The sequence below is a fragment of the Corapipo altera genome, unplaced genomic scaffold (genome assembly GCF_003945725.1).
Source record: "Corapipo altera isolate COAL_440 unplaced genomic scaffold, ASM394572v1 1, whole genome shotgun sequence".
Lineage (NCBI taxonomy): Eukaryota > Metazoa > Chordata > Aves > Passeriformes > Pipridae > Corapipo > Corapipo altera.
The window spans coordinates 9,737,966-9,757,197 of record NW_020884873.1 but is presented as its reverse complement, the minus strand read 5'-3'; the positions used below and the strand labels follow the sequence as shown (position 1 = coordinate 9,757,197).

General features: G+C 41.2%; 1 protein-coding gene across 4 annotated transcripts in view; it reads left to right on the top strand.

The window, feature by feature from the left end:
- The window catches only part of TMEM178B (transmembrane protein 178B), a 239,059-nt gene that overhangs the window by 192,797 nt on the left and 27,030 nt on the right, over nucleotides 1-19,232 (top strand). For all 4 annotated transcript variants that reach the window (XM_027654585.1, XM_027654575.1, XM_027654566.1 and 1 more), the window contains one exon: nucleotides 4,777-4,914. In XM_027654585.1, coding sequence (XP_027510386.1) covers nucleotides 4,777-4,914 — 138 coding nt within the window. The remainder of the gene's footprint in view (nucleotides 1-4,776; nucleotides 4,915-19,232) is intronic.

Below are 19,232 nucleotides of genomic sequence, written 5' to 3'. Positions count from 1 at the left end.
ATGTTGACTATTCTTGACTTGGTTTCCCCGTCTTTCACAAAAGGCTCATATATTCCTTGCTGTATGCATTGTGAGGAAAGAAATCTCTAGTATTTTGGAAGTACTAAACTCTGTGGAAAGGAAGATAGAAAGATACCAAGAGGAAGACCAAGCCCTTGCTTTAGAAAGATGACTTGCAATTTCAAGGAAGTGGACAGAACATCAGAAGTCAAAAAGGCATGTTGAATTTTTCAAGAAGCAAAGCTGATTCAGAACATGTTATGTTTGCAGCTGCTGGGGTGTGAAACTTCTTCCACGATGTGATAACCAGCATGAATTACTTTAGTGCTCATAACAAATACAGATGGACAGATATCAGGGTGAAAGAAAGGGCAAACTGACAGAGAGAACCTTCCACTACATGTTGCTTGGAAATAAATGGATCTTAATCAGCTTTTCTGCCTTTATTTATCTTCAGAAAACCTCTAGAGTTAATATTCTACAGCAGAAAACTAAAATGCTTTTAGGAAATGCACGTTGTTGTATGAGAATCTGCCTCTATTTTAAGGAGGTTGTCTAAAATGCTAATATTTCTCTTTTTATCACGATTCACAAAGCTTGCAGCTTTCAAATTTACCATTTCAGTTTTAGTCACAGGAATTGGATTACTTCATTCCCTGTCCCTTCTCCATTGTAAACAGTTAAGAGATTTGTTGTTTACAGAGTTCATGAATGCTGTATTCCTTGCCTGGTGATCCATATTGATTTTGAGTCAGGATTGAGTTTCCTGCCTTTTACATGCAGCAGCACCTGTAGCAGCACTAGGCATGAAAAGGACTCCCAAATACAAGATATTCACCCATAGCTTTTAGTCAGCATCAAAAAGAAAAAAGGATGTAGAAAGTGTCTCTAAAACATGTGAGGAAAGATAATATTGCACTTTCACCCACAAGTGATGGTGGTATCTACGTCTATACAGCAAATAATTGAAACTAGTGGTCATATAGGCAAAGCATTAAAACTTGACTTCTATATTGTAGGTGTTACAGAAAAAGCAATGTAACACCTTCCTTATTTGCACCTTGTAACTACATTTCTGAAGGTTCAGTTTGCTAGATAGTGGAGAAGGGGAATTCAAAGTGTCCCTGCAGTCTGTGCACTTTGCTGCAGTGTGAGGACATGGGATGGGTATCCAGGAGAGGATCAGCTTTATAACCAGCTAAGAAATGCACATGAATGCACTGAGATAAGGTGTGTTTGCTGTTGCAGCTCCCATTTGGCTGTATAAGATACAACAGTGCATTTTGCTGGCACAGTCACTCATTCAGTTGATTGAGATCATCATGCCATGACCCTGAGATGCTATAGTTACTGAGGGAGGTTTTCAAAGAGAGAAAGAATGTAGAGAACTATTCATTTCATAGTCTAAAAATAAGAGCAATTTCAGAAAAATAAAGCCACACAAACTCAGGATATGCTCAAATGACATCAAGTGGTGTTACATGACAGCATGACCCTTTTTACCTTTGCAGGATGCATTCAGGAAGGGTCTTATCAGTGCCAATCAAACTCAGACAAAACCCCATCAATTTGTACTGATGAGCTATTGTTTATTTATATGTCAGCCCTCCATCCTAAATTAGCAGAACAAATTTAAAAATTGCCTCGAGTACACAATGCAAATCTTTGCTTTTCTTCTGTCCTTTCCATGTGGAGCCCACACCAACAAAACAGTGATCATAAAAAGTACCACTAATAGGGATTGAGTCCAGGGAATATAGGCTCCTGTTCCCTGGCCTTCACTAAATACCCTGAGGGTGATGATTCATTTACATACAATAAGTACTTTTCTGCAAAAGAGCACTGACCTCAGCTTCCTGTGGGCAGGTGAGGAGCACCAGGAAGATGCTGTTGGACAACTGCAGGCTATTATTGAAACCAACTTTGAAACCCCCTTTCCCAGCGCTGCCTTTTGCAAGGGCTCCCATTGGCAGGACAAAAGCCAAGATTGTTTTGAATAGAAAAGAAAGTTTATATTTTATTTGTTTCAGATAAGCCCTAACCAACGGACTTGTGAGGAGCAGATTTGCAACTGGCCTAAGCAGTGGCAATCTTAAACTAAGCTCACTGAACTTGTGAAAACTAAGATTTCATAAAGAAGTTCAATTTTGAATTTTTTTTAACATGTGATATTGAGTGTCTGCCAGAAGTTAGCTTTCTGGCTTTTTTCAAGAGATAATGTAAGCCCAGAGTTAAGATGATGAATTTTGCTGTGTTGTTAGAAAGGGAGTTTCAGGCTCCATCAGGAGGAGAGGTCAAGTGAAACAAACATTAAAATTTGGCCTAGAAGTCTTGGTCCTGGTCCTTTAACTCTTCAGTTCAGTGGCAAAACTCACACTGGTTTTAGTGGGATAAAAACCATTCCTTAGTTTGGTGTACAGGATGTGGGAATGCTTGTGATCCACTCTGGGACCTATGAAAACTGGCTCCATCAGCTAGGCGTTGGGGTAGGTCGAGGAGTTATAGACATCTTGCAGCTGAATAAGGCTATTTAAATTCAGCTCATTAAAAGCAGGTTGTTAGGGTATGTTTCCATTAGGAAGAACAAGTGCTGTTGTTACCCGGAGTCAGCAGTCAAAAGTTATAATGGAAGGAGTTTGTAGGGCTGACACAGACAGCTGTGCAGCACCTCCGAGAGACATGTTGTGCTGTTATTGAAGATGACACAGGAAACAGTAAACATTTTATGTTTTCATTCATCTTTCAAATTGAGCCTTCATGGGCTGAAAAAGCAGGGAGACATTCGGCCGTCAAACATGCTTACCAACATTGCTGCTTGTTTTAGAAAGCACTCAAATTCCCAAGGAGCAGAGGCTAGCATTGCCTATGGGAAGTACAAGTTGCTGCAGGAAATGCTTTTTTTCTTTTTTCTGCACTACAAGTCCTTGAACATACTTAAATGTGGTGGGACAATCACAAAACCTAAGAAAAAAGTACAAATTTTAAGATGTGTATCTTATTTAAAGGGCCTGATCACTGGTGGCCTGAAGACCTGGTTATCTGTTGTCAGAGAGACTCCTTGAAAAATCAGTGACAGTCTACAGGAACCTCTTATAGTTTCAAGGGAGGGGTTACATTCTGCAACTTGATCTTGCATAAGAAGGGCTGTAATGAACATGAATCTGAGTAAACTGCCTTCCATTAAATCAAATCATTCTGTCCCAACATACGTATAGGCCTTGTGGACACTTAGTATTTTGGATACATAAATCTCTGATGGCGGGATTTTATCACTGTTCAGAAATTCCATTGAATCTGCACTGCTGGTGTTGGTGGTCCTTTTATCCACTGTGGGAAGAACATAAAAAACTACAGAAATTGAGAAATAGTCCAAGGCCAGCCAAGGAGAAAAGCTGCCATAGAGACTGGAGGATGATTCACAGTTTTCAAATCTTCTCTGTCATAAGCATTCTGTTTCTTGAAAAAAAATAAAAGTAAAATCATTGCTATGCGAAAAAAAAAAAGTTTTAAGAAGGAAACAAATGTTTGGAAAGCTGACTTGGCTGGAATTTTCCCCGTACATATACTCTTGACATATCAGTGCTTAAACTTTTTATGTGTGCATGAGGGGGGACAGGGAACAATCAAATGTTAGTGAAGATAACCCCATCTGTTTCATTATTTGAGGGTGTGAAAATGCTCTTTAGCTCACATAGTCCTTGCTCTTTCGGTTGCCAGGTGGTCTCACTGCCCAGATTTCAAATCAAAACCAACTGTGAAGAATTTTATTTTTTTTCCCAGCACATACAGGGACAGGGATCCCAGCAGTCCCATCCTTTTTGCAGAAGGCAAATATGCAACATAGCCAGGCCTTAATTTAAGTATTCCTTGCATTAGGTCTTGGGGGTCCTTTTCCTTTAATTGTGAAACAAATGCATGTCAATCCCTTGCACCCGTATCAGAAGTGGTACTCAGTCCACACTTGAAAAGCACAAAATGTTTCACTCCAACCCCCTGCCCTCCTCTTACTCTTAGTGCTCCCTGGAGCACTCGAAAATGTCCTCACCAAAAACCATCCGGCAAGGTCACCATCTGGATACAAGAGAGGGCAATGAAGTGTCCTGTGTCGCAGCCGTGCATCTGCAGCACATTTATTATGTGTGACACCAGAATACCCGTGTGCCTCCCTGTTCTGAATGTCCCGGGTTTCACTCATCCCACTCATCTGCTGGACACCAAGGCACTATGGCCCAACTCACACGTGGGAAGCTGCAGCCCAGAGGGGCTCAGTGACTTGCCCAAGATCACACAGCGGGTCAGAATCGAGGTGAATCCTCTGTCACATCCTTTGTGCCCGGCACAAAGCACAGAAACCTCTTCGCTGATCAGTTTGAACAGGTGCATCCACTGAATGCAGTGGAGTAATGGGCAGAGATGAGAAGGTAGGATGTAAACAGATGTTGTGCTAGTACCCAGAGACTACAGCTATTAGATACAACGTTGCACTGAGGCCATTTTACAACTTCTAACTCCTGAGCAAGTTGTCACAAGTCACTTGAGTGCATCTGCGCTGAGCCTTATTGTGTGGTAAAATGGTCACCTGCTCTCCCTCCCCAGCCCAAGTTAGTATCTTAATTTATGGCTTGTCCCCTATCTTACTCAAATCATCCCATGCCAACACACACTGGTGACCCTGCAGGATCAGTAGCGTTTTGGATTAAGACTGTTATGAACCCATGATCATGCTGATCTATCACTGTTCACACTCACATTGATTTTCTGTCTTCCCCACTGCAGATCTGCGCAGGATGACAGCTGGCTTCATGGGCATGGCGGTGGCCATCATCCTCTTTGGATGGATTATCGGGGTGCTGGGGTGCTGTTGGGATCGAGGCCTTATGCAGTATGTGGCGGGGCTTCTCTTCCTCATGGGAGGTAAGAATGTTGGTGTTTGAAGAAATGTATTTGTCTTCTTGTTTTTGTGTTCCCTCTTTCCACATGTCCTTTCTTTTCTAAGTCACTGAAAACGTGTTTTCAGGGTTGTTTTGAGTGATCTGGACTTGGTTTCATTTCAAGTGCCTTCTGGGGTACATCAAGGATCACCCAACCATAGCTACATGTTACTTCTATCACAAAACAGTGTCTGTAACTCACAGGACTAGAAAGGGCCCTCTGAGTTGTTTAATCCAATACTCTGTGGTTGCAAGTAACAGTGTCACCCTTAAACTTAATAAGCTCAATAAAAAAAATCTGAAGATTATGCAGATATTATTCCCACCACTGTCCCACAGTGGGACACTTTGATAACTAGAAACTGTGCTGCAAGTTGTAACATGTACTTATTACTTGTCAGTTGTTCTTGAGACAGATGTAACCCTTAGTTTATGTGTCTCTCTCTTTCTCTGATGTACATATGAAGAGCAATGGTATCCTTTGTTTTCTTTTTCCCACTCTACATATGCTTTCTTGTAGACTTCTCTGTGTAAGACCTGTTATCAATCTAGCAGCCCTTTCTGCAACCTGTTCTTGTTTGTACTTGCCTTTCTCACATATGGATGAGAAGGACCATTCCCTAATAAGGTCTGATCAATGCCTTGTATAAGTGGGGCGATGGTTCCCTTTCTCTGATGGAAATTCCTTGCCTGAAGTATTTTGTGGTTGTATTTGCTTTTTTCATGCTGCATCACACCAGACACCCACAGTCATCCTTCAGTTGGATGATGCATCCAGGCCTTTCTCTTCCTTTGTGATTTCCTACTGGTTCTATCACAATTTACAGCAGAGGTTCTGTTTATTACTCCCTAGGTACATGCCCTGGCACTCTGTGCTTTTGAACTTTTTCACATTTCTACTACACCAGCCCTCAAGGTCATCCAACATTTGCCATGTCATGTTCCAGCCTTCCTTACTAGAGATGCCATCCAGCTTTCTGTTAGCAGAAATTTCAAGGCACACAGTTAATTGAAATTAAGGGTGTGAGAGTCAAGTCCCATAAAAAGTGGTGGGTGAACGTCTCAAAGTGAACACCACTCCTTCTGTTCTCTCTTATTTTCTCTGGTGGTTTTTGTTTAGCTGGGCTTTTGCCCTCCAGGCAGATCATCACTTCAGTGCATTTTATCATCTGTTTATCTGTACTGTGGTGTGATACAGATAAGTGTGTGACATACAGAAAAGCATGCGCAGTCCCAGAAGAGGAGTTAAGTGCTCAAGTAACAAGTATTTATGTTCCAGTGATGTTGTACTGGTGACATTAGACATCAGCTCTCTCTGTGCCCACAAACACATTTGAAGTCACTTGCACCTTGTGCAAGCACACACTGATCTTTGTGGGGATTCTGTAAATGGTTTGTTTTGGGTGTCAAAGTGTTATGGACAATGGGCCTGATGAATTAACTTGATATTTCTTATATAATTAATTTGCATTTAATTAGTTTGCATGGGGGTTATTTTGTTTTACTGTGCTTAGATATCTGTGTGATATTTAACTTGCTACAGCACAACATTCAGATTAAAACATTAAGAGTATACAAAATAAATACAGAAAAATCTGTTAGAAACTAGCTATGTCTTGTTTCCTAACTGGAAATTATTATATATGGGGTGGTTTCTAGTGCAGCTGCAGGGATTTCTTTTTGGCTCAGTGTTATTTGGCAGTGATTTGAAAGATGACTGTTAAAGTTTTCAGGTGAAAGGAGATTCAGTGTAACCATGTGTCATGGGAGGGGTCACTCATAGCTTACAAAGCCATCTTTTGGTGTGCTTGAACAATACACATTTCAGTGGAGACACGTCCAAGGTCATGCAGCTGGGAACAAAAGGTGTCAGTCATCCTTGCAGAACAAGAGGCCCCCTCAGAAAGCAGCAGCTCTGAAAAGGTCTCAGATCATGGTTGCTGGGACCATCCAACTGCACAGGAGCTCTCAGTGCAGTGAAGCTGCTAAATGTGTTAGTTTTTATGGGAATATGCGATGAAAGCATGAGGTGGGGTTATCTCTGGGCAAAGCAAAACTGTTTCTGGACATCCTAATCTGGTGTCAATGCTAAAGAAGGATGTGGAAAGATTGGGAGAGGTTTGCAGAAGAGCTACAAGAATGACTCAAGGTTTGAAAAACAAGAAAAAGACAGCATGCCACAAAGAGCGAATTGCTTGTAACTGTTTAACAGAAGGTTTATAAATTACTTGAACACACTGTGTAAGTACCTATGCAGTGAGAAGCCATCTGATAGGAGAACACTCTTTGCATAGACAAAATAATAACAAGATCCAGCAGTTGGAATCTGAAACTAATTGAAATGAGAGGCACCAGATTATTTTATCTGCCAAATTCTGTCACTATGTGTAATATTTTAAATAAAGATGTTTTGGGAGGAGATGAAAATTGTTCTCTGCTTCAGCGCATACACGTGGATCAGCGTTACCCAAAGGTTACTCTCTTTCTTGTTTTGCACAAGTCAGTAGCAACTGCTATACTGATTTCTTTTAACAGCAAATGTGTGTAAAGTAACATCTACAAACTGAAGCAGTCAGTTAATAAAATACACAACTAGAGCCATCTAATCTAAAAGCCGGTATCTATCGATGTTCTGAGACTGTCATATGTTACAGCCAATGAACCTTTGAACTTAAACTATTTTATTGCTGGATGGTGTTCGAATACAAAGCTGGTTCTTCTGTCATGACATAAATTCTGTCAACGCAGTTTTGTATTGGTCCTTAAAACGCATGGAGCCAGAGTGCCTCTCAGTTTTACTTAACTGTTTCTCTGGTCCAATAATGAGAAAAAATGCTTTGGAAGGCTTATGTCATCTGACTTCATTGCAGCTGAGAGGAGACTGTGTTCAATTGGTAGCTATAAAATCACCCTGAAATCTAACTTTCCCTTCCATTTGCAACGCCACTTGTCTTGGCTGTGTTTGTAGCATTCCCTCTGTTTGTGTTATAGACAAATAGCTCTTTTATAATGCTTAAATGTTGCTGGCTTAACACATCTATGGGGTTTGTCCCTTATTGCCTGTAATTCTTTGATCAGGAAATCTCAACAGAGCACTAAGAAGTGTGCTATAATAATCTAACAAGGCCAGACGTGGTTTGCTTGGACCTCTGGTTCTTTATTATATTTACCAAACAGTCTTCTTGCTTGCCCATGTGGCAGTGCCTCCTTAAGGACTTACTGTAGTCTGGTTGATCTGATTTCTCAAGTAAATTGCTAAAACAAGTCATTTGTGAAATGCAGGCCGTTATCTGGTATTGGTTCATCTGGAATCCAGGACATGTAAACTGTGATTTAGAGTGTGTTTTACAGTGTTATTCAGCATGTTTTGTAACAAGTTAAGATTATTAATAATTCATCTTTTCTGTTTAGTCCAAATGTATCTGTATCAACAGCAACCACAGGTCTCTTATGGCTTTGAAAGGGGTTTTTTTTGCATAATTTTCTGAATTTATTGTAGAATTTGTACTTGGATCCCTTATCTTGAATGACAGCATTTGCCTGACCACAGTAGGATTTTTTTTGGTCCCTCATCTTGTACGGAGCCAGATGGATACTGCAAATTATGTTTACTATTTTTTATCTCATTGTGCATGATGGTGTTGTTACATTGCCTTCTGTACCCACAATTGCACTATCTCTTGTAGTTCCATTTCAGTATTGTCAGTATCATTTTACCCTGCAAGGTGGGAGAGTTTCTCCTTTTGAGAGTTTCTCCATTTGGAATTGTGCTTCTAAATTTCACTGATCAGTTCATTTTATTCATCTTACTTGAGACTGTTTAATTCTATTACAGAACTGGGTCACACTCAAATTATACATGACTTGGAGCACATCCTCTTGCAGCTTCTTGTGTTTTCTTTTCATGCAAATTACTGAAAATCTGTGCACCAGTAAAAGCTCCATCCAGTAATTTTGTAATTTTATAATTTTATAATAATTTCTGGAGCCTTAGAAGCAGCTGTGACACTACTTCCAAATGTTAGAGTCCTGTGGCAAACCTGATGCTTTCATGCTCATCAAGGACCTACTTGTAGTCTAACAGGAATTCAGTTAAACATCTATCTGAGGAAATGCATGGGGGGCATTTTATATGCTGTGTTTTTAACAAAGAAAATTTACTAGCCCTAAAACTATGCCTTAGCTTTTTGAAGTCTAGATGTGGCCTGCTTATCAGTTGCCAAGAAGTGGTGCTCACATTTTCTGGCTTTGAGAAGTTCTTTTGGATGTATTCAAATCCTGGACTTGTTTGGGTTTACTATCGTGGCAAACCTGTCAATTAATTTGGTTGGTGTCCCTCAACAGTAGTATTGTCAAGGTCAAATTTCGGTTTTACTTCTAGCTCCAAAGAGTTGAGATATTGTGAACTGGCACATGGTAACTCTACCAAGGCAAATTCTGTTGTCTTCAGGAATCCCTTCTTTCCTGTATCATGACAAGCAAACAAGCTTATATCTATCTAACTCTTGGTTTTTCTACCTGCTCTCCAGCACATTCATTCATAGGAGTTTCTTACTTCAGCATCTCAGATTCTGCTAGGTTGCTTGTTCTTCCAAAACCATGCAAAGCCAATCTCACCACACCTTCTGTTATCCTACATGCTTTATAAAATCATCTTTTAAAGACAATCTCTGATAGCCTGTTGTTATCCCAGTTCAGCTGATTTCAGTCAGCTGTTTTGACATATCCCATGGCTTGCATTATTTCTAATTTGAGGGTAGGGCTGACTTTGTACCTAAATGCTCCAAACTCCTTTTCCTCCTCATCAGTGCCTGCTGTGGGGAAGGTGGAGCTGCCCCATGGTGGCATGCTCCAATGTTTTGGCAGTGGTTGCATCCTCCCCTTCCCTGCCTGTGCACCTCCCTGGCTGAACTGCTGTCTGTTGTCCCAGCTGGAAATACAAAATGGCACTTCCAGTATCTTGTTCTGGTACTTGCCTTAGCACACAATTATCCCTGGTCAAAGCTACATCACTTGCCATCGTAAATGTATTAGAAGACTGACAAAGAATAACGTTTTATCATCCTTATCGGAGCTCTGTCCTTCAGCTGCACATTCATGTATTTTCCTTTTGTAAGTCTGTAATTTGTTCTGAGAACACATTTCAGTGAAATAGTTTGGGGTTTTACTGCACACCTAACAAGGCAGCCCTTCAGGGAGAGACTTCTGTGTTGTCTTATTTTGTTCCAAATTTACTGCAAATAAATGCAATAAATAATCTCTGCATTTGTTTACTGTTTTACCTGTTCTCTTCACTCTTATCAGGATTCTGCCAGTTTTGTCTTGTGATATGTACTTTAGGATCACTTCAAGGTTTTTCCCCCATTTGCTAACAATTTCTTTAGAGAAGCATGTAATTTTACTAGCCTTGCAAATATTCCTTATTCTTTGCAAAGTCAAGTGTATTTCTTGCTGTAACCTTGCTTTGAGCCAATTAAAAATTTTACCATTAAAAATTCAGTCTCTAATTAGACTATTTGGAAATTATTCCAGCTGTTAAATGCCCTTATTCATGTGATTTAACTTCACCATGAAGATCTGTAATAAAATGATCTAGAGTCTCACATAGTAGCTCATTTCTTGTCTTTGCCTAGTGACATTTTTGCATGAAGTGCTGGGCTTGGAGCTCTGCTTGGGGGTCTGAAATTCCCTTTTCTCCTGGCACTTAAAGGCCTGAAAGTCTTGCTGTACACATACAGTAGTGATATGGAGTTTTTCCTGTCTGATTTTTTGTCCTAGCAATTGCTCTCGGAAACATCAGGAATTTCTTTCATCCTCTCCTCCTCCCTCCCCTCCAATGATGATCTGCCAGTCTGGGGGATTCAAGTGCCATTTGCCAGCTCCAGTTCTGCCACTGATTTGGGTTTCTCCTCACCCTCTTGAGAGTAGTGCAGAGACATTGCTCTTTGTAGCCCATCCATACTCAAAGGACTTAGGTCAGGGTTAGAAAAGCTTTAAATCTTTTCCCAGAGCAGAGGTGAACACCTATTCTTGCCAGTGCTGACTGCTGCAGCAGAGATAAGCAGGCAGGAAAGATGTGTAAGAGGGAAGAAAAAATGAACTTATGCCGGTGTGTTGGCACAATTTAATGCTTTATTTCAGATATGCAAGAAAGGATGTCTATTAAAGAAATAAAGAAAAACCCCCTTGCATATATATGAGTGCATTCTTCTTTTATATTTTAATCTAGGGAGAAACAGCTTTTTATAAGTAATTTCCAGACCTTCTCAGAAATACTTCCAAAATATTCCTTCTCGCTGTCCAGGGGTAAGTCAACAAAATGCTTTATTATCCTTGCAGCTAGAGGATGGACTGACCATTTACACCGAGTCACCCTCTCTTGCCCCAGCCATGCCATGCTGTCGCGAGGTCACACCCGGGGCTTTGTGCCAGTGCCTGCCAGAGCCCAGCAGCTGCCACAGGAGCTGTGTCCAGGAGCTGATGACCAGGCTGATACTGAGGGATGCAAACCCCGTCAGAAAGTGGCGTTCCAAAACTTGGCTTGTGAGCCCGTGCAGCACAGTTGTTGGTATTGATGCACTGCACACGTCTGGATCCTCTTTCGCTCCCCACCTCCACAGAGAGTCTTGTCTTCCAAATCCCTGAGCCTCTGTGCTGTGCTTCCTCCTCCTGTGCTGTGCATATGTTAGTAGCTGACAACTGAGGCATCTGTGTATTTGCAGCCACGGATCGTTACCAGCTGTTGAGTCATTTGAGTCCCAAATTTAACTCACTGTACTTTGAAAATAGCACATAATGGTAGAAAATAAGAGTGTTTATTCTACAAGACTGTGGTCCTGCCATCTCAAAATAATCATTCCGCTGCTGAATAATTTAAGAAACAAAAATGGAGCAATTTAATACAACACGTGTAAGGGAAAGCTCTGTGACTGACATTTCCCAGGCAGTTATGAAGTACCTTCATAGCAGCTGCCAAGAGGAAGCAAAGAGAAGGATAAACAAAGAGAGAAAGTAAAAGCTATTCTTTGGAGTTCATCAGGAAATATGGTAGGTCCCACAGAGCACCTAGGATTTCTATTTCTTATTAATAATCAAGACCTCTACCCACCCTGCAGAATGTTCACTTGTGGTGAAATGATCAATCACAACACTGAAGATGGAATGTATTTCCTGTGGTCATATTTATTTCTTCTTTTCCACAACATTATTCTTTGAAAGTACAGTTTCCCATGCTTCTTTCCAGAAAGGAATAGTTTTAGAAAGTTTGCATAAAATATTTTTTTCCCTATGGAAAGGCAAGTGTAAATACACATGTGTGTGCATAAGTGTATGCATACAGATCTTAAACAGCAGTATGTGATCTTTTCAAAAACTGAGGTCTACAATAATTCACTGGAATCTAAGCTGTGAAGCTTGGCATAAATATAGTTTTCACAATGTCAAAATACTTTTGGCCACTTTGAAGAGTATTTATAATTCAAAAAAAGTTGGAACACTGGAAAAACAATGAGATACCAACCATGTTTTAATTCTGTGGGAGGCCCTAAATTAGTGAAGACTGCAGAGGGGCTTAGGAACTTTGCAAAACTCCTTGCAGATCACTGGGAGAACTTATTTATGTGGATTGACCTCCAGATGGAGACAAAGGCTGGTTTGTATCAAGAGATGCCATAAATTGGTTATGAAAGTCTTTGAGGCAAGTCTCAGTACAACAAAGCCAGTCCCCCCCTACCAGACCTCCCCCACCACACTCGTGTACACTCTGGCTTCTGCGTGTGCTTTTGTTTAAATTTTGCATTATGCTCTAAAGTGATTTAAGGCCTCAAGTTGGAATGAACTTGAGTTAATGTACAGTGTTAATAGGCTTTAAATGTTTAAACCTCTCTAAGGCTCTTGATTGTTTAAAACCCTCAAACACATTACAAGGGTGTTGTAGGAAACAAGCGGATGACGCTCTTTATGGACCTGTGAGGAGATGCAGAGCTCGGAACAGTCATGCAGGTTTTGTGCCTTTGTGCCCATCAGGCAGTACTGTAACAAGGCCAAGAACATGCATATTCAGGAAGTAAGAGTCAACCTGTTTCTGAAAATGTCCTTTTTTATCACTTTAAGGATTTAACAGTCTGTCTTTATAGGGACTGGTCGAGGGAGCCAGGGTTGTTAATCCTGGAAAAAAGGAGGTTCAGTGTCTCTTCTCCCAAGTAACAAATGATGAGACAGGAGGAAACTGCCTCAAATTGAGCCAAATTTCTTCACCAAAAGGGTGGCCAAGCACTGGAACAGGATGTCCAGGGAAGTGGCAGAGCCACTATCCCTTGAGGTATTTACAAGATGTGTAGATGTGGCAATTGGGGACATGGTTTAGTGTTGGATTTGTCAGTGTTGGTTTAACGGTTGGTCTTGATGATCTTAGAGGTCTTTTCCAACCTAAACAGTTCTATGATTCTGTTAAAACATTTCTTCCTTGCACGGTTTGTGGTGTCTCTCACAGACCTGATTTCAGGTCATGTTTCTTGATCCCATTTTAGGCTATGTTTTTGAGGTATAAAAAGTGGCCCTTCTTTTCTTATGTATTTCAAAACAGGGACAGTGGTGAATACATATCCAGACACATATTATGGACAAGTCCAGTCCTCATACATGGGTAGGACTGGAAGTGCTTCTTCATCCAGACCAGCTAACCATTAGCAATCAGCTTTTAGAAGCTGGTTATCACTTTCCCTTTGAAAGTTAGCAAATTTCCTATTTTCACTCAAAAAATAAATATTTGGGAAATCATCCATACAGATATACATCCCCTTTGCCATTTTTTGGGATTCATACAATGCCAAGGTGGCCTGTTTAGTGTTTCCAAACTAGAAAGAAGTTGTTCAGCTGATGGCATCACAAGGCTCACAATATGTTATGCTTTAAAGGCAGAGCTGTGGGAGCATGTTACATCTTTTCTTCTAGTACTTCTCTCTGCTCTCTGATGTACCAACAACATATTTTGCATTTATTTATTAATGCTGGCCTCATTTTGAAAAGGAAATAGGGGACTCTCTGGAAATACAAAAGGTCACTTCCTTTCGCAGTAGAGACATATGTATGTCACGGCATATCAGCCACTGAAATGCTCTTTTATAATTTCTTATTATAATACTCCTCGGGGGAACCATGACTCCCATTTTTGCATCTCCTACAACATAAGTTCAAATGCAGAGTTATGTCCTTCTTCTAACAGAGAATTATCTTCAGTAGACGCTATTTTTCCCAATACCTCAGGAATATAGCTGATTCTCTAGGCCAGTACTGGCAGAGCTAGAACTGAAATGTTGAGACCTAAGAGTTAACACCTTCATAAGAAAATGGGGGTGGGATATAGAAATGTTTTTTTCAAGTCAATAACACAACTGTACTGCAGGGTGTAGTCATTTAGGGGTATTGTTGTGCCTTTTTTTTTTTTCCCCTCTGGAAAGAAAGGCTCAACAAGAGAATTCATTGTCAACTCCGTAGCATTTGATCTCCATGGAAACATTATCAGCTGACTTCAAAGGCAACCTTCAAATGTGGTTTGCTTTTTTTTTTTCCTGTAGCTTGTTTCTGATGCTCCTAGATGTGCACTTGCATGCTGTGAGGGAAGAAACACCAACACAGGCAATTCTGCCAGCCTTGTATCTGATCATGGAAGAGCACTGGCACTTGGGAGGAAACGAAAGGCTTCTTTAATGAGGTGTAGAGATCTTATAGTTTGGAGCAAAAGACAGGGCAAGTACTGTATATGCACCTGTAAACTCACTGTTCTTCAGTCTTAGCTCAAATCTGTCTCCCTGAACTTGGTGGTCAGTAAATTTAGGAGTCAGCTCAGTCTGGCTTTTCAGCCAGAAGAACGGTTCATATTCCTCTGAGTGTTTATTTTAAGTCAGCTATACTGACTTGTAATTTCTCCCTCACCAGCATAGGAGGTACTGGCAGAAGCATCAGTACCTTCCAGAGTTACAAGAACAGACAACTGAATGTAGTCAGTGAAAGGCATGCAATCTAGTTTGCTTCTCAGAGATGTCAGTAGGTCTTTGGGGGGCTGACAGAAGGTGAAATAAAGTAGAAGCAAAGTGGGAGAGACAGATTCCATAGAAATACAAAAGACTTTCCCACCCACAGCCCTGGAAAACAAGTTCTGTGTATTTTAAGATTCAGTGGTTGTTCCCTAGCCTTTAATAATGTCACCAGGTCTTTGATCTGTTGCTGGCTTCTGAATTCCAATGGCAAGATGCATCAAGGCCAAAGGAAGACAATGAAAACAAAACTGGCATTTATTATTGGGTTGGATTTTAGTTAAAGAAAAGTTTGCTGAGTTGTTTGCTTGCATGGCATCAAAGAGGAAAGAAAACTGCACATGCAACAGAAGGAAGAGTAACACTGGCATGATTTTCTGGACAGAAAGAAATCCTTACAGGGGGAATGGGGAGCAAATTTCTGTGTGTGGCAGAACTTTTTGTTAAACGCAGAGGCCAAAGCAAGGTTTAGATTTACCTTCTTGGCTTCTCAAGTTGTCAACTTAGAAAAACAACATTCCCCTTAGACAAATCACTGCTGTGCTTGCTTGGTCTGATCTGTCTGGACAGGGCCCAACTGGAAAGTGGAAATTCCACTCAAAAAGCAGCTGGACCTGGTAAAAACTAGATGAGAAACCTCCTCATTTCTGGCCAACCTGGCTCTTTCAGACCATACAGAGATGTCTTGGTTTAATGACAGTATGTTCAGGGGGTGAGACCCCAAATGAGATGAAACCTCTCTTTTCTTTTATTTCTCTTCCCCCGATATAGACAAGGTAAAAAATTACAGGGATTCTGAATGAAGAAGAAACAATAACAATTTTACTAAAAATTGAAAGAAACAAAAAAACCTCAGCAATAGCAGAAAAATATTACCTAGCCATCCCCCTCCCCCCTAGGTTAAAACAAAACCTGGAAGGATATTTCCAAAGGAGAGTCCCATGCCACCAAGATGGTAGCGTGGGTTCTGGCATAGCAAAACCATGTGGAGTGACAGTGATGGGACTGGGATGACCCAGCACAGTGCTGGAGCATGCTTGCTTTTATCTCCTGTCTCCTCAGTTCCTGGGATGCTTCACTCCAGGGACCCACCTTTCTGGCAGGTCCCGAGACACTGGGGACAGTCTTTCTCTGATCCAGCTCACGTGGGGAGGGGGCGAGGGGGGGAGCAATCCCCCACGCTCCAAATTACGTGGTGGTATGAAAAAAAAAAATCACTGAAAATCTTTCCCATTTAATTAAAACTACAACAAGAGATTATGAAACCCTGAAAGTGTTCCCTCTAGGAGTATTTTTAGTGTCACACACCAGGCAACATGGAAGAAGGCTGCACTGAATTTATTTGTGCTGTATCTGTTCTCCAGTCTCACTTGTCTTGAAGAACATCTGCCTGTAGACTTTTCAGCAATTTAGTGTTTCCTACAAAGGAAAGATTCCACAAATTCTCTGAGTCTCCTTCTGAGAGAAGTTCAATTTTTTGAGTGGGAGACAAAGATCTTAGGAGAGAGGTGGAATGACCTCACAGCTAAAAGGCCAAATGCAACGTGTTCCACAGATTTCCTATGCTACACAGTAGCATGGCCTGTGACAAGGCAAACCCAAACTGGTTCAACAACTGGCACAATTTTTTTTTATTTCAGCTCTGACAAATGCTTAGGCTGGGAAGCACCTGCCTGAACTACAGCTTGATACTAAACCTATATGTCTTGTCATCTGGCAAATCTGAGGTCTGTTGGAGTCACTTGAGTCCAGTGACCCTTTCTGTTTAATCTTTTAAACCTCTGCCTGGGTCATCCTGTGGAGTCCATATCGTAAGAGATGAAAGAAACCTGCCAGTAGCCTCTGTTGTTGCCAAGGATGATGCTTGCCAGCACATGGATTGGATAATTTCACTTCCCTTTGATTAGGATGTTTCTTCATTTTAATATTTAGAGATTCTCTTTCGCTTCTGCTCCCAGTAAAATATGGAATCATATCCCACTCCTACAGCTGGCACAATTTTTGCTTCCTCCTCTGTTATGACTGCAAGTTCACGAGCCCTGATGTTTGGTTAATGGCTGTAGTCAACTCTCTTTATTATTTCTGGGTTATTTTGAGTTGGTCATAGGAATTACCATTGCTAAAGTAATCAGAGGGTTATTCACTCAGGCCTTGATCTGAAAGCTTTCTTTTCTCCCTCATCTGTTCTATCAAAATCATGTCCCTTTAGCTAAGTAGTGTTGCCTTTGCTTCAGTGCCAACTCACGACTTCAGAGGGTGCTTGCTCATAGCTGGAGCTCACTGGCTGCTGCAGTGCACAGCACTGCAGTCCCATGCCCCGAGGGAGACGGTCACAGAAATGTCACCATGTGCAAATCTGCGATGTGCAGTATGGGCTGACTGGAGCAGAGCAAACTGGAGCTCAGCCCTCAGCTGCTGTAGCGTTGTTCCTGGTATGACACTGATTTACACGAGCCTAAGGATGGCACCCAGTAAGTATTTGCAGTCACGACAGAGGATGCACAATCCTCTGGTGCCGTAACAGATGGCCTGTGCAGCGGCAGACAATGGGCAGGTGCTGCTGCTGAGGTGACACGCTGCAGGCACAGAGCTCTGCGTGGTGTGGGCGCCACTGGTACGTTGTGAGGCAGGAGGGCAAAGGCCAAATGCAAACTGCATTCCGAGAGTGGATATAATGCAATATCAGAGCACCAAGACAGACCCTGCGGTTTACCCTGGCCCATGGTATAAATTAAAAATGCATTAAGTCCCAACCCAGGTGGGTATATATTCTCACAAGGACACTTCGCTGAATCTCCATCACCCAGTCAGACATATCCTTCCATCTCAGCTTTTTTCATAAGGGCAATTTTCCAGTAAACCCCTTGCTATTCTGCAACCTATTGGTGATGCTGCAAGCTGCTTCTGCTGGAACAGTACATAATTAATGAATAATTTATATTCTATGCGTGTATGCACAAAGCAATAAAGTGTTCTCAAGAGCTGCGTGCTGCTGAGGCATTTAATCCGTGCACAGAAGGAGTTTACTGCAAATCTGCTCTCTCCAAAAGGCTTTTGTCATCACTGTGTTGGGAGGGAATTCAGTTTATTCTTTAATAATTTCCTTGGATTGTGATATAATTTAAATAGTTAATGCTACACATTCCACTTTAGGATCAGACTTCATTTTATTTGTTTGTTTGATGTACCTTGAAAATAGTGAAAGCAAGTAGGGTAGAGACAAAGTAAAGATAATGCTGTTCCACTTCTGAGATTTTTTTTCTCCCATAATACCATAACAAAAGAAAGAGATGATAATTAAATAAACAGCACTCCTTCCAAAAACATTAGTGGCCACAAGAAGCTACTAGAAATACTTTAAAGGCAGAGATTTACATTTATTTGAAAGCTGTGTGGTTTCAAAGGACATCTTAAAATCCATACCTTTGTGTTTCTCTTTTTATCTAATAGTTTATAAGCAATACTTCAAATTTCTCTATTAAAACAAACAAACAAACAAAACCACAAAACACAAACCAAAAACAGAAGGTGAGAAGAATCAGGTTTTGCATTTATTTACTTTGTACATCTGACAGCACAGTTTGTGAGTCATTTCTGTCTGTTGTGGGGAGAAGGGAAAGAACAAGCGTCATTCTGCCAGATGCAGAAGAAGTGTTTTCCAAATCATGAGACAGGTGATCTCTATAGAGGAGTGTCTCAGAGGTAGGCGTGGTGCCCAGATCATTTTAATTATTCACTTTTTGGATTTCCCTTGACTTCAAATTGGTGATGTCTCCTTCAGGTTTCAGTCAGACATCTCACCCCTAATATTAGAGCTAAGGATGTTCAGACGAAGCTCCTGCCAACAGGGACTGTTTGTGCCCCAGCACCAGGAAGGCTCACCTTCATTTGCAGCAGATCTAAGAAAGGCAGCAGTTCTTGCCTCACAAAACACCACAGACCCTGGGAAATTCCTCAAGGCCTTTTGCTGTGGAAGTCGAGCCATTTGTATGGGTGAAGGATGTGGCTTCTTACATGGTTCAGGGGGGCACTAGCATCAGGGAAAATTAAAACATATTTGGTATGGATGATTTGAGCCTGTCTGTGTTTAAATCAGTTCACAGAGAGCAGTTCTGCTCTCCCCTGGAGGTGAGTTTTAAAAACTGCAGAGGCGCTGCAGCCCCTCACAGAGCTGGGCTGATCAGAAAGAAAAGGGATATTTACCTATAAAAATATTAATTCCTCTCAGCACAGGCCAATAGCTCTGCTTGGTGTAATCATGCTTAAA